Source organism: Amblyomma maculatum, chromosome 2 (genome assembly GCF_055883805.1).
Source record: "Amblyomma maculatum isolate TAMU_Amacu chromosome 2, ASM5588380v1, whole genome shotgun sequence".
NCBI classification, from domain to species: Eukaryota; Metazoa; Arthropoda; class Arachnida; order Ixodida; family Ixodidae; genus Amblyomma; species Amblyomma maculatum.
In genome coordinates, this window is record NC_139345.1 from 119,444,743 (window position 1) to 119,459,825 (window position 15,083).

The following is a 15,083-nucleotide window of genomic DNA, read 5'->3' on the forward strand; positions in this document are numbered from 1 at the left end:
TTTTTGCCTGCCACAAGTCTTGCCAATGAGAAGATTTAAAAGTGTGTGCGTGCAAATGGTGACGGGGCAACCATGACATAAGCACGTGCATGTATCCTCACTGTGCAACTTAAGCCAATTTCCAGTGAGTCTGGAGCCACATGATATGAAATTATCAAACGTGGCTCGTGCATTCGACTTTTGCGCTAAGTGAAGGGAAGCTACTTAACCACTTCCGTTTCACGACTATCATGGCACGGGCAGTTCAATGACCAAGCCCTTCAAAGCCTGTTGTGTATATGTGCCCATTCCAGGTACACAAATGCTAAATTCAACTAATACAATGCTAAATTAAATTGTTTCTAAATTCTAAACTGATCTGTACAGAGAGAAAAAAGGTTCCTCTATTTATGCTTGTGCCCTGGTCGCACGAAGAGGGTGTGCCACTACAGTCAAGCACTTATTACCGATAGCAGCCCTTACAAAGGTCTCAAGTGTTGGCCCCCTGAGGCCTTTCCCTCGCTATGCAATGGCTGCAACAGTTGTTTTAGGTGTAATTGTGAAAAAAATTAAACATCAGGTTTTCTACAGAGCCATTCTTGGGTGTGAATTTCAAGCGAGTCAAAATGGAAATGGAAAATTCAAATACCCAAGAAAAAGTTAAATCTCACTCACAAGTGTTCGAATTATACTATTTCTTCGGGATAACTAAGATGTACAGCTAGTTATCAGATGTTTCTCATAATAATATGCCATCCCTACAGCAAAGGGCATGACGTAAGGGCATGACATAAGAATGAACTGAAAAGCTACAGACTTTGTCATAAGTGTAGAGCTCGGGGGGTCTGCTTCTGAGCCACTTTGTGCAGCTTGTAATGGATTTCCAGCGTTCCGAATATTTTGACGGTAAGAAGATTTTTTGTCCTACGCTAAACAATTGAAATGACCTCCACTAATGCTAAATCGGCACCACTACAGGGCTCAGAAGCAAACCCCCTGGGCTCTACACTTTTGACAAAGGCTGTATGTGCAAAGGCACAGCAAGTAAACATTTATTGCACTCAGCTTTTGAAAAAAAAAAAAAAAAAGGAAAGATGTGCCAACCTTTTAACTTTTATTGTTCAATAGTTCCTTTTTCTTCAATTGCTGCAATTATAACTAGAAGTACCCTAATGATTCAAGGTGGCAGGTATAAAAAACGTCACACCATTCTCCCTAACAGGGTATCTGCAACATACACTAAGAATTTTGCTGTCCAAAGTTTCATTTCTTTTCATTTTTTCAAGCACGTACCACCACAACACGCATGTATAAAGGTGTACTGTGAAGTAGTCAGCGTGTTCCCTTGGGCAAAATTTGTTTCAAAGCCCAAAAGTGTGGCCTATAAATTTACCCAGCGCCAAGGCTTACGATTTTCCTGGCACGCATTGATTCAATGTACAATGACAGCGAGCCTTCTGTGCGTAACTAGCTTGAGAACACGAGCACAGCACACCCAAGGCTATACCAGCCATGTAGCATTACCACAACCACTGCGGTCGCCAAAACCAACAATATGCGACTTCTACTGCCGAGCAGAGCCTCTTACAGCATTTCATGCTTGCGGCTTATATGAAGCACAGCGTGGTTGGCTGCATGCGCATTCAAACTGCACGAAAATAAGAGTGACTGTGTTTTGAGCAAACAGGGCAATAAAATGATCCCACAAAAAGAAAATAAACTTTTGGACAGCAAAATGAGTAAACACAGGAGTGCATTCATTCAAGCCAGCAGCCACACTCAAGCAAGCAGTGCTAGCAGAGAAAAAAAAAGAACAGTGGTAGAGGAGGAGAAGGAGGGGAAAGGGGCATGAAGATGCTTGATTGAGGTGGTTCCTTTACCTGGGCCTGCCGTGGCAGATGAGGGCTTTGAGGGGCAATCTATCAGATTCCACATGAAAAGTGCACATGTGTCAGCTGTCTCACGCCATGAGAAGGCTTGCACAAAACTCAAGACAATATGGGCTAAACAACATGATGAATGGCATAGGTTCTAGGTCAGACTTTAGAAACAAGTCCACAATCGACCTGGTTTGTAGACCTAGGAAGCCTGCTTGCTTGACTGGGTGCATTCTGCCTTTCCTTCTCGATTGTGCGTTCATGCAAGAGCAACATGAGCACACAACAGGCCAATCAGAAACCAATCAATCAGATCTATCAGATGCACTGCACTCGAAGATTCTCCTCCTTGGCTGGATCAAAAGCATAATATAGCATAGCTTTGACAGAATGGTGCCCAATACCACATATTACAGAGGCTTAAATGACTATAGCAGCACAGATTTTTTTAAAGAAAAGAAATAAAATTACAAATAAATTACTTCCAACTAAGGTGCCTAAACAGCTAGCAGGCATTGTTGAGATGTGACAAGCTTGTCAATGTTCCTTGATCTACATTAAAGTGTGAGGCAACAAGTAGCAGTGCCAAACCGTTTCATTTTTCTCTTACCATTTTGAAATATGGCCCTTTGTTTAGTCGACTTACCTTGAAGAAGTAATTGAAAAAGCCATAATCTCTTAAGCTACCGAACAGCACTATAACTTCGCCATGGCCAAGCATACACAATAAAGACTATAGGTATCACTAGTACGAAATGCCTTCTTTTTCCATTTAACTAATGCGTTCTAGAGTCAAATAGCCATCAAAAACTTCTGTTCTAAAAACTCGTAATTTGCAATAAGATTTTACAAAGCAGGAAGCTAAAAAGCGAGTAATCAATCTCTTGCACAAGCATGTTGCAACAAAAACCTCTATTACCCAATCACAGGTTATAGCCACTTGAGTGAACATGACTTTACAATTTCTTTAATTTTTTTTTTTGCCTTAAGAGCTGGTCACAGCATCCCTTGAACATTTCACATGGCACCATGTGCAAGCAAGGTCACTAGCTGTATGCTTCAAGGCAGAATGCCCTCCAGGCTAGCATTCCTGGGAGAGTGCACTATTACAAAGCACATGCTGTGATGATATAACACATACAAGGCATTTCCTACAAAAAAAAAAAAAAAAATGCTTTTTGCAGGAAAATGAAATGTCATGCACACCTGTTGAGCATGAAAAGAGAACCAAATCAAGAGCATGCCATACCTTGTCTTTGAGGCGAAGACATGTGTAGCTGAGAAGAATGTTCATGTCGTCCACTTTCAGCTTCAGTGGGTCCTTTTCTTTTAATTGCTGCACCGAAAACAAGCTGACTGTCAAATTTCTCCTCATTGCGGTGAAACCTCACCAACCCTGTCAGTAAAACCTCATTAATTCAACCTCCATTAATTCAGAAATTCGGATAACTCGAACTAGGAGCGTTGATCCTGGCCTGTGTAAGTCTTTGGCATCGGTAAATTCGGACAAGAGCAGGCTCGCACTTGGACTGGGAACTGAATCAAGGTATGACTCGCACGGCCAGTGATTGCCTAAGTAGAACTCTCGAAACCTGAACCGCCCGAAACAGCGATGCCCGCGCACTTCGAATGCGCTATGACAGGCACGACGACAGTCGAAGTTCCCCACTTCAGAAATGTACCTCCCACAGAGTTTCGTTTTCACTTTTCTTAACTTCACGCCAGCCCGTTGCTGTGACCGAATGTGCATATTAGCCAGCCGCATCGTTTCGGATGCTGGTTGGCATGCCATTGTTTTATTTTTATTTTAGAATGGTGTCACGTTGTTCTAACACCTACACATATATCCCTCGCGTGCGTCCACACACTGCTTACAGAATGCTGAAACTGCGCGTACGGGACACGCGCAGTGAAGCATCCTCAAAATATAACAAGACTGTTTTGTTATCAGGCACCGCTGACGCTGCATCGCACTGCAAAAAGGGTAGTGGAGACCTTTATGACTTTGGATCACTTAAACATTCCTGGCAGTGCGCGCACCAAAGCCCTTGACAAAAACCGGGAAGTCTCATTCTCGCTTGGTTTTCATCTCAAATGCAGACATGTCATACGGTGTCCATTGGGTAAATTTATTGAGTTTTTTTTTTCAGGCTTTTTGGATAAATTGCATTTTTGGTTCATTTGAACATTTTTTTTATAGCTTCTTGAAGCTGAATTAACGAGAGTTTACTGTATAAGTGGAACTGAAACACACTTGCCAGCCCTTTTCAGAGTTTCAGTCGACTGCTTTTAATTACACTATGCGGCACATAGGTGTCTGCATCATTCACTATCTTATAGCTAAACAGTGTGGCAACGCAGAGACAAGTCAACAGCTATATCTCCCGTCGTTTGAAGCAGCTGCATTTTTGCATGCTTGAGTAGGCCTCAACAATAAAAACAATGCTGCACAACGCAGCTACTGACACTTCAGTATCCACCCAGAATAGTTTTGAGCCAGAGAGCAGAAGCTTAGTGCATTACGTGCAACAAAATATCATAAGGATGTTGCTATCCACTGTAGAGACTCACTAATGCTGCGTCAGATAAGATCAACACTACAAGCATCCCAAACACAAAATTAACGAGAAGCAATTAACAGCCACTCACACAGCATACGGTGCAGACAAACTTGTCCTCATTGGAGAGGTCTTCTTTGACACACACAATGTGGTACACCCGATGACAGGTGGTGCAGAGAAGCACGTCACCACCCCTGTGGCACTCAAAGCAATACCAGTCATGGCTGTCTCGCTGCTGCAAATAGAAAAAAAAAAAAAGAAATTCGAGGACACTTTGGAGACTAAAGTGATGAAAGGCGAAAGCCTGAGTGCTGCATTCTGCTACACGACTGTTGCGCATGTTGCGAAGAATGCTGCTACGAGTAAAGCGAATGACTACTCTTTCACATTCTGCGAGTGCATTTATTCAGTGAATTCTGCTTGGCAGTGACGAAATCGCGCTCCTTGTATCTTCGCAGTTCTACGTTTACTGTTCTGTTGTTGATTTTACCGGGTGTGCAGTATTAATTAGCGTTAAATTAATTAATTAGATACATGCTATTAATTAGTAAATATTAATTAGGCGCTAATTAGAAGTAGTAATTGATTAACAGTTAGTAGTCAGCAGTTAGCATTTAATTACGCGACTGTCACTAATTAGTACTTAACACTTAATTAGTTATTAATTTGCACTTATTAATGAATTAGTCATTATTGTTTGATTAGTGCTTAATTGGTCATTAATTAACAGTTGCTCATTGGCATATTTATTTATTTATTTATTTATTTATAATACCCTCAGGGTACAGTTGTACGTTACAGAGGGGAGGGGCGCATACAGGATATATATATAGAACAGAAGGTTAACAAAAGCGTACAAATCTGAAAAACAAAGCAAATAAAAAAAGAACAAGGTACATGTGCAATTTAGGAAATTTAGGAAAACGGCATAGGTGTTAAAAACAACAATATAAAAATATAATGAGCAACAGTATACAATGATGTTATGCAAATAACCATACAGTAAGTTTTAAAACTAGGCAAAAAAGAAAGATTGCAGCGCGGATTTAAATTTTTGTTCTTCAGTTATACTTGTTAGTGATGCAGAGAGGTTATTCCAATCATTACAGGTGCGGGGAAGAAAGGAGTTAAAATAGGCATATATGGCCATATAAGGCACGCATTCGCGTATACTGTGGTGGTGCTCTATGATTGGTTGAGACCTTCATGACGTCATCCCGTCTCAACCAATTAGAGCCGCCGCAAAAGCATGACACTTTTGCTGACGACAACGATGAGGCAATAAAGGCTTTCGCCTTAAATGCTACAAGCACATTCACTATACCGAACTCAGGCCAGGTTTCAAAAAGCCAATGAAAAAGACAGAAAACAAAGAAAACTGGCCATCACAATGTAATGCATGCATCCCTAAACCAGATGGGCAATGCAAACATTCAAAGCTATACTGCTTTTCATACATCAGGTGCAACGTAGCGAAAGCTACGCAAGTAGTCCGCAAGAAAAAAAAACAGGAGGCGTATCACTACGCTCTCGTTCTGTGGCCGAGTGGTTCCTGAGGAAACGGGCTCTATTCCGAGCATACACGTTTGCAATAACTTGCTTCGCATGCCTAGACATCTTCGCAGTGCGGATCTTGTAGAAAAAATGCGCACCGAAGAACCATTTCCTCAAAAAGAGATGCGCAGCATGAAGGGCACAGCCAGCGCCATCTAGTGGCACAGCTGGCAAGGTTGCAGGACAGCGAAAACGCGGCACGAACGAAAACGACATAAAAAACATACAAATTCACCGAATCCGACCATTTCTCCCTAAAAAAGGTGCTTTTCATGAAGTTGATGGCAAATGTAAGATGCATTAAGCTTGCAGACAAAGCAACTATCATTTCCTCTCGTCAAGAGCAGGCACTATATTTCATCACGGATGCGGAGAGCGCAAACAAGAGCTGTAGCTTTGGCAGTGTTGCACTTGATGTATGAAACGGAGTATGGTGTGTCACAAGCCCTTCGACCAGCCATTATATATAACTTGGCGTGAATGACTCATGATACAAAACGGATCATGTGCAGCCTATTTCGGTGCATGTTCAGTACATGTAACCTATATTCTGTTGAACTTAAACAAAGAGTTAATTTTTTATTCAGTGCAGTCAGCAATTAAAATGCATCCTCTGAAGCATTTTTTTTCTTTTCTTGTTATTTTTATACAGAGGAATGCAATAATGCTAGCTACATTCATTAAGAGCAAGTGTGGATGTCATTTTGTCCATCAAAAAGCAAGGCATAACAAAAATACATACATGAACTGTGCTAAATGAGCAAAAATAAAAGTGTGGCATTGCTCTTGCTACATTAAAAAAAGGACTATGATACTACTTTCATTTTTTCTCAACATACCATTAACAATTTATACCATATTTATATTAGTGCACCAACTAAAGGGTGCTTGCCCAAAATTTCAAGGCCAAAATAATGACTATGCTCAGTTTAGTCTTCCATACATAAATATATTTTAGGGAATAATAATATTATTCATTAAAGCTTGGAATACTTGTTAGCTTCAGATTAATGGTTGCATGCATTTCGAACAGGCTACAACATACAACACTCTGCAATGTCAGGCTTGATGTTAAAACCCTTAACAGCAACAGCAGTAAGCTCTTCTCGTGCCAAAGGACAAGAATTGTCAGAGATTAGCATGCTACATTTGGTATCCCGCCTCAGATGGTGGCACAGCTGGCCAGCTGTACATGTCTGCACATACAGTGACATCACAGCAATGTTACAACCCTAAGCAATCGAAAAAATGTCATTCAGAATACATCTCAACAATATTATTAGCAAGCCACAAGAAATGCTTCACGACAGATGCATTTTAGAGCAGGAAAAAAAAGTGAAATGCGAAAGACATGTGTCACAGTTCCTTTAACCATGATAAGCCAAGTTCAGGCACTGCACATGCAAATGAACAAAAAAAGAACAAATATTAACACGCACCACCGGTTGCTCGGGCAGCTGGAAGGCTTCTTGTTCGACGCCCACTTTAGAGCCCTTGGAGCCGACCTTTTTCTTGGAGACAAGTAGGCCGTCCCGCACAGCAAACCCAAGTTGCCGCTCTGTGTCTGCTACATTTAGGTGGTGCTTTCGACGCATGTAGTTGGCCACACGGTCCAGGTTGCTCACCTGAGTATCACCACCATTAGAAAAATCACTGCAAACATGACGTGACCAAACAGTTAAAAGCAATAGCTAAGTTCCCAATTTATCTTGCCGCCGGGACGAGAACATAAGCATGTAGTGCCTGGATAAGCGATGCCTCAAACACAAATGAAAATAATGGGAAAAAAACCAGTAAAAAAGAAGAGAAGAATGCGCACTGAAGAAAAGAAATATGCCGTTCATCAGAATAACAAGTAGTCGTTTAGGCAATTTTGCAAGTCATGGGTCGTATGCAAGTGCCACAATAAGTACTGCAAAAGACCTCTCAAGATTGAGGACAGCGTTATGCTCCAAACTGCTACCTTTGTCGGTGCAGGCCTAGAATTTGCATGTGTGCATAAATGCATGCATCTGTGTTGTGTGCACGCACATGCATTCGTGTGAGTCCCCGATTTAAATATTTTTTTTGGCATAAAATAAAAAGCAGAGCTACACTAAGCTTTTCTCTGGGAATTTATGCCCCATAAATAATAATAAATCTTTTGCCTTTGAGTGACTGACATCAGGTTTACACACAAGAGAACTGTAATAAACTTCATGCCACCTAATCATTGTGACAAGAATCTTCATGGCTGAAGAAGTAGTAGCAGAGGTAAAAATAAAAAGGAAATAACAGAGCACAACCCCGTCAATCTGCGAGCGGCACACCAGAGATGTCACTGGTGTCACTGGCTCTCGGTGTGAAGGCCCAGGACATTAACAACCTCTCTTCTTGTTGCCTGCCTGCCTCAACATTGAGCTTCACAGCGTTTATAAGACACATGAATCAATATAGTATAGAATGCCTAAGAAACCTATTCAATGAATACATTCACATGTTTATTTCTGCAAAAAGAAAGGGAAATAGAGATGTACAATATTTAAGGAATAAAAAATAGCTCTAATGGAAACAGAAACACAGGAAACCCTTTTGTGGCATGAATGCTCAGATTGCCACATTTCCCCTCTTTTCCGTTTACAGTCGCACCCCTTCTTCATTACCATCTCTTAAGCTCTAAACGCTTTTTATCTTTTCAATAATATGCCATGCTTGCCATCATTATTACCGCATTAGTCGATTCTAAGCAACCCCTTTTTCCCCAATCGCAAAACCCAAAGTGAGGGGGGCTACTTAGATTCTAAAAATCTAAAATTTAAATACCCTTCTCCCTCCCGCATCTTTCCCATCTATACCTTGACATGGCGGGGACGAGAAATAATTTATTTGGTAAAGAAACTTGGCTAACACCTTCCGCAAACATGAATGCAGTGCATTTAAGTTTAAGCCTTAAATTTTTAAACAACAACACTCAACAATGCGCTCAGCATTGGGGAGTAGCCCATGTGCAAGAGTAAGTAATATACTCTTATGCAGTCGTTTGTGACAAAACCTGTTGTAGTTGTGTCCCCTCCATGAATTTTTTTTTCATCCAAAAGCCTTCTGTTCACTTTCAACTGATTATACCCCATTCATTTGACACCATCTGTAAAATTACGCATGCATGTAGAAATATATCTGGGAGTTAGCGGGCCAACTTGCCAATCATGTTCTTTCATGGGAACGTGCAGTAATGCTATACGCAGGGTGCATGCAATAAGTAATTCCGGCGGGTGGGAAGTGCCTGCACAACAGCAGTTGAAGTCATGTCCCCCTGTTTAGCTGTGACATCTCGACAGTGACCCCTCAAAATTGTACCAGTATCCAACAACTACTCTTTTCAAGTTCCCTCACATTTTCATGTTTCCCGAGACTATTCCAGTCAAAATTCCCTGACCACAGGTCAGGTGAAAAAACGCGATTAAAATGGATCCATTATAATCGCGTTTTCTCACCTGATCTGTGGTCACGGAATTTTGACTGGAATAGTCTGGGGAAATATGAAATGTGAGGGAACTTGAAAAGAGTAGCTTGATGGAGACTGGCAGAATTTTGAGGGGTCACTGTCAAGGATTGCTAATATTCAAAGCAGCAATAAAATTATTATTATTATTATTATTATTATTATTATTATTATTATTATTATTATTATTATTATTATTATTATTATTATTATTATTATTATTATTATTATTATTATTATTATTATTATTATTATTATTATTATTATTGGTGAAATGGCAAATGTTGCAATGAGAAAGATTTTCTCTCCTTTTCTGGCAGGGCTGACTTTGTCCTGAAGAAATTCCAACTTCAAACTGTGATTAATGGAGTAAGTGTTGCCCCTGGCATTTACCTAGCAGGCCAACTACTCAATCACGATTTAGTCATGGGACCTTGTATAGTGTGACACGCAAAACACACGCTGCACTTGAACCTGTATAACACTCAATTTACACTAGAAGTGACGCACTTAGTTTTTTGCGACATCCGTGAGATGTACTCTTAAGTCACGCACTGCCTTTCACAGTGTGCAAAGACAGCTGTTCTGCAAACTGTCTGTGTGGTGGCTGTGCGACTTTTCGCTTCTGACCCCTAGATGACGAAATTCCTCTCATAGCTAATGCTATACAAGGACCGCATTACAGCTTGGCAAAGTGCATGCAGAAATTACTAAAGTTTTAAAATGTCAGAAACATACCTGCTTTTGTTGCCGTATCGAATCAATGGCATCCCAGAGATGTTGGACTGTCTGTGGGCAGGAGAGTCTACGCTTACACGTGGCCATGTTGGGGCCCACTTCTGTAAACCAGAGAAGAGCATAGTACGCCAATGAAAGAAAGCACTGGTCAGGCACAAGCACAACACCAAAAGCCACACTTGATCAATGCTTGCCCATCTGGTGACTACGTCTTATTAATGGCCTGCAATATATAAGCTAGTATTTTTATTACTAATGACTACCTGTGTCACACATTATCCACCAATGCTAAAAACATCTGCTGCAAAATTATTTGTTTACTGTTGTCAGAGTGGACCTCTCCAGAGTCCCCACCACCTCTATATACATGTGTTCCTCATGGCAAGGCATTTGCTAGACAGAGCATGTTTGTCATCAATAAGATCAATTTGCTTTCATGCTGCAGCAATTGGATCTGCTTCAAGAATAGTTTCGCTATACATCTGCATTTCTCCCACATAGACAGCAGCCGGTTGCATGGGTGGAACTTCGTGCACTGGACAGCAGGCACTGGGCGCATGGGTGCGCATGGGTATAGGTTGCAATGGAGCAAGAAATAGGCAACAGGATGCGGGAAAAGTGCCACGCGGCGAATAATCGCGCCGCGGCTACAGTGGAACAAGCACAGGGGCACGTCGTTTCTAGACCGCGCGGGCATCGGTCGTATCGACCGTGATCGCATCGCACTTTTAAAGCGCGTCCTCGATGTAGCCTACAGTGCTTCTCAGCAATCTGAGATCGATTGAACGACAGCTGCGCGCTACTATCACGCGCTACGACGACTACCTGGATCAGCGCGGCTCGAGCGAGGAGACATTGCACGGTGGCCTTCAAGTAGCGGGAATGCAAGTTTCGTTGGCGCAGGGATGTGCCACACAGCCGCACAAAAGAGCCAGTCCCCCGGCGAAAACTGTAAATGGTGCTAATCGGTCACCCCAATGCGGTCCCAGCAAAAGTTCTTGTGAATTTCCGAAGGGGCCTCGGCTAAGTTCGCGTTTGTTCACGCTGCGACTATCGTAGTCGCTATCGACATATCGTCGACAGCGATTACGATATCGCTATCGACGATACGTTTTATTAGCCGGCCAGCACACTGCAGTGTAGGGTAGGCACCCTACACTGCAGTGACATCGAGGCACCCTAATGCAGTGCGCCTTTCAGCGCCCGACGGCGGCGGGCGATCTGAAACAGTGTCAACGGAGCGTTGTTAAGTGCCTCGCGAGTGCACATGCAAGGTTTCGTTGTTCTTACGCAAAGCTTATGCAGCTGTTTCGGTCGAAAAGCCGTCGGCGTACGTAGGGTAGCAGCAGTCGACTGCACGTCGCAAATATTCGTGCGGGCAAATCCTGATTGGTGGACAGGATTATTACGTCACAACCACGTGACCTCGTGCGGCAATCCAATTGGTGAAGGGTCCAAATGAGGCTAAAATTGGCGAGGAGGTTCCTCTTCGGGTTCGAACTCAGGTCTTCTGCATGGCAGACGGCATGCAACGCATAGTCCGCGAAGGGCACCTATGGAGTGAACGTGTTGTGGTGCGTATGACTTACTAATGTGTGTTTGGGATGTGTACTGATGTTAAAAGTAATATTAACTAAAAATTTGAAATAATTTAAACAAGAAAAATAAAAAAATGCGCAATGAAAAGGCGGTGTTAAATTCACTCCGCGTCTCCTCTTCCGCCCCCTAACTTTTGTCCGTGGCACGGCATTGAAGCGATGCTTATTCCTTTTCACATTTATGAAGTGAGTGAAGTGAAGTGAAGTGAAGTGAAGTGAAGTGAAGTGAAGTGAAGCTATGCTTATTCCTTTTCACATTTATGAAGTGAAGTGAAGTGAAGCGATGCTTATTCCTTTTCACATTTAGGAAGTGAAGTGAAGTGAAGCGATGCTTATTCCTTTTCACATTTATGAAGTGAAGTGAAGTGAAGCGACGCTTATTCCTTTTCACATTTATGAAGTGAAGTGAGTGAGGTGAAGCGATGCTTATTCCTTTTCACATTTATGACTTTCCAAACACGTTCTGCATACACGGCAAAACGCAAAATAGTGCAGTATCTACACACACCAATACGACAGCAAGACCGAAAATGATACATGTCAGGATACGTTCGTTAGCTAATTATAGTGACATATACCCTTTGTATGCGTCATGCACTCGCACCTCTATATTGGCCCAAGCACAATCACATCCACGACAGGGCTCGGCTGCCTGAGCGCGGCCTGATTGCATGTGGCGGTCGTGGCCAGCGCTGCTCAGTGTGATACTCAAATACTATGTAAACATTGTTGATTCAGCTACTCCATTGTGTGTGTGTGCTTTCGTTGCCGACATTCGTCCAAACAAAAAAAAAAAAAAAAAAAAAACAAAGAGAGAGAGAGAGAGAGAGAGAGTAATTTTAAAATTTTCAGGCCGCTCGGCTCGGTGTTTTCTTAGTTCGCAGAAGTAGGTTACGAAGAAAGGAGGGAAAGTATACAGGCTGCCATTTTTTTATATATATCGCTGAATGAAGTGTTATTATAGCATCACAATCGCAATCTTTCAAACACTACCATCGGGTCGTAAAGCTAGAGACCGCTCGATACGGACAGTTTAATTACGTCATCATTATGGTCATTATTTGCCAGCAGATAAAAAAAATTCTGCTCGCTGCAAAAATACTTTGCTTCTTTTATGTACCGGCTGGTCTATATTTTTGTTGTTATTGTTCTGTTTATAGATTTGCATTTTAAAGTCGACCAGCTGGTTTATTATTTTTTTTCTGTTCGTACATTTGTATTTTAAATAAAATACGGGGGATGTCGGTTCGGTCTGTGCAGGTGGTTCGTATAGCAAGGCGGGCATTAATATGTATACACCTTACAGAGCTTAATGATTAGACAATTGGTTTGGTTTGGTTCGTGGGGTTTAACGTCCCAAAGCGGCTCGGGCTATGAGAGACGCCGTAGTGGAGGGCTCCGTAAATTTCGACCACCTGGGGTTCTTTAACGTGCACTGACATCGCACAGCACACGGGCACCTTGCTTTTCGCCTCCATCGAAAAGCGGCCGCCGAGGCCGGGATTCGATCCCGCGTCCTTGGGAACAGTAGTCGAGTGCCGTAACCATTGCGCCACCCCGGCGGGGCGATTAGCAATTAACTAGCTATAGTTACTTCCTTTTATTTCAATGGGTTTAGGGAAGGTCACTCAAGAAAAAATAATTCGCACGAATTAAACAAAACAGCTAAGGACTCGCGACATTCGCTCAACGCGCTTAAAATAAAGTAAGGTGAGGAACCTGTCAGGAAAATGCTACACGACAAGCGGTACTTAATAAAAGTGGGAACGATTTAGCAGGATGATCGTAACGCGGAAATGGAAAAAGCATTCAGGCACTTAATGAGTGGTTCAAGCGGGCAGAAAGAACAGGAAATCGTCACTGGCTACTCAACGAACTCCGTAAAAAAATCCAAAATATATCTTCCCCGGCGAGACTTCGTTATGACAATATATATATATATATATATATATATATATATATATATATATATATATATATATATATATATATATACCGGGTGTCCCAGCTAACTTGAACCAAGGGTTACAAAATAATATATTTTAGGTAGGTCAATAAAACCAGTTGCATACAACTGGCAGTCGCCTTGCGCACTACAGGAAATTTTTTGTTTTGCAATTACTTAATTAGCTAATTATGTTAATTTTTCTAATTTATGAAATATTCATCTTAGACCAGAAATGTGAATTGGAAAGTTGTAGAGCACCTTCAGAAACCCCCATTTTATTAATTGCGATAAAGAAAATCTCACGTGTATCTTTTTTTTCCGGGCTCAGAAGAAAGCCCGCGAAATACAAATAATACCACGTGACTAGTGCATTTGCGCGCCCCGATTGTGGTGCTCTCAGTCGTGGTTTGAGCGAACGAAATCAGCTGCGGCCGTGTCTTCTTGGCCCATTAAAGCGGCAGGCCGATATGCCTGCGATGGCTTCTTCGCCCGCGTCAGACAGCCGGCCCACGTGACGGTGCAGTAGCAGCGAGAGCGGCGAGCCGACACCACCGACATTCTAACAAGGCCTCCTTCTCTCCCATCAGCGAACGTCACGACAAACGAATGAGCATGCAGGCTTGAGTAAAGGGGCGAGATGACATCATGTGACTCGACTAAAATTAGCGCTGCACCTTCATTTGCCTGTTCTTTATCGTCATCCGCCTGTCGTGATGTAGGCTGCTGCGGTGAGCAGGCCTGGCCAAAATTGCAGTGGCGACGGGCGAGCTCGAGCTCGCTCGAACCATCGCCAACATTTCTGCCTGCCGCTGCAACGGGACCATCGGGTCACGGCTGCAGCTGATTTCGTTCGCTCAAACCACGACTGAGAGCACCACAATCGCGGCGCACAAATGCGCTAGTCACGTGGTATTATTCGTATTTCGCGGGCTTTCTTCTGAGTCCGGAAAAAAAGATACACGTGAGACTTTCTTTATAGCAATCAATGGAATGGGGGTTTCTGAAGGTGCTCTACAACTTTCCAATTCACATTTCTGGTCTAAAGTCGATATTTAATAAAGTAGAGAAATTAACATAATTAGCTAATTAAGTAATTGCCAAACAAAAAATTGCCTGTAGTGCGCAAACAGGCTGGCAGTTGTATGCAATTGGTTTCACTGACCTACCTGAAATATATTATTTTGTAACCCTTGGTTCAAGTTAGCTGGGACACCCGGTATATAAAGCCCCAGTAACTTTGTTCAATTTTTGACGACGTAAGGGAAACACTTTTTAGAACAATAACGAATGAAGTTTACAACAACTCCGCGCAAAAAAAAAAAAAAAAAAAAAAAAAAAAAAAAAAAA

The 15,083-nt window shown here is 42.2% G+C and overlaps 1 protein-coding gene across 5 annotated transcripts in view; it reads right to left on the reverse strand.

Moving 5' to 3' along the window:
• The window catches only part of LOC146199706 (zinc finger MYND domain-containing protein 11), a 77,966-nt gene that overhangs the window by 10,781 nt on the left and 52,102 nt on the right, over positions 1-15,083 (reverse strand). For 3 of the 5 annotated variants that reach the window (XM_084595206.1, XM_084595207.1, XM_084595203.1), the window contains exons 2-6: positions 10,191-10,291; positions 7,411-7,596; positions 4,506-4,652; positions 3,106-3,192; positions 1,860-1,898 (exon numbers count right to left, since the gene is read on the reverse strand). In XM_084595206.1, coding sequence (XP_084451332.1) covers positions 1,860-1,898; positions 3,106-3,192; positions 4,506-4,652; positions 7,411-7,596; positions 10,191-10,277 — 546 coding nt within the window. In that variant the 5' untranslated portion in view covers positions 10,278-10,291. Of the gene's footprint in view, positions 1-1,859; positions 1,899-3,105; positions 3,193-4,505; positions 4,653-7,410; positions 7,597-10,190; positions 10,292-11,015; positions 11,292-15,083 lie in introns of those variants that run through there. The other 2 variants (XM_084595205.1, XM_084595204.1) reach the window with 2 other exon arrangements.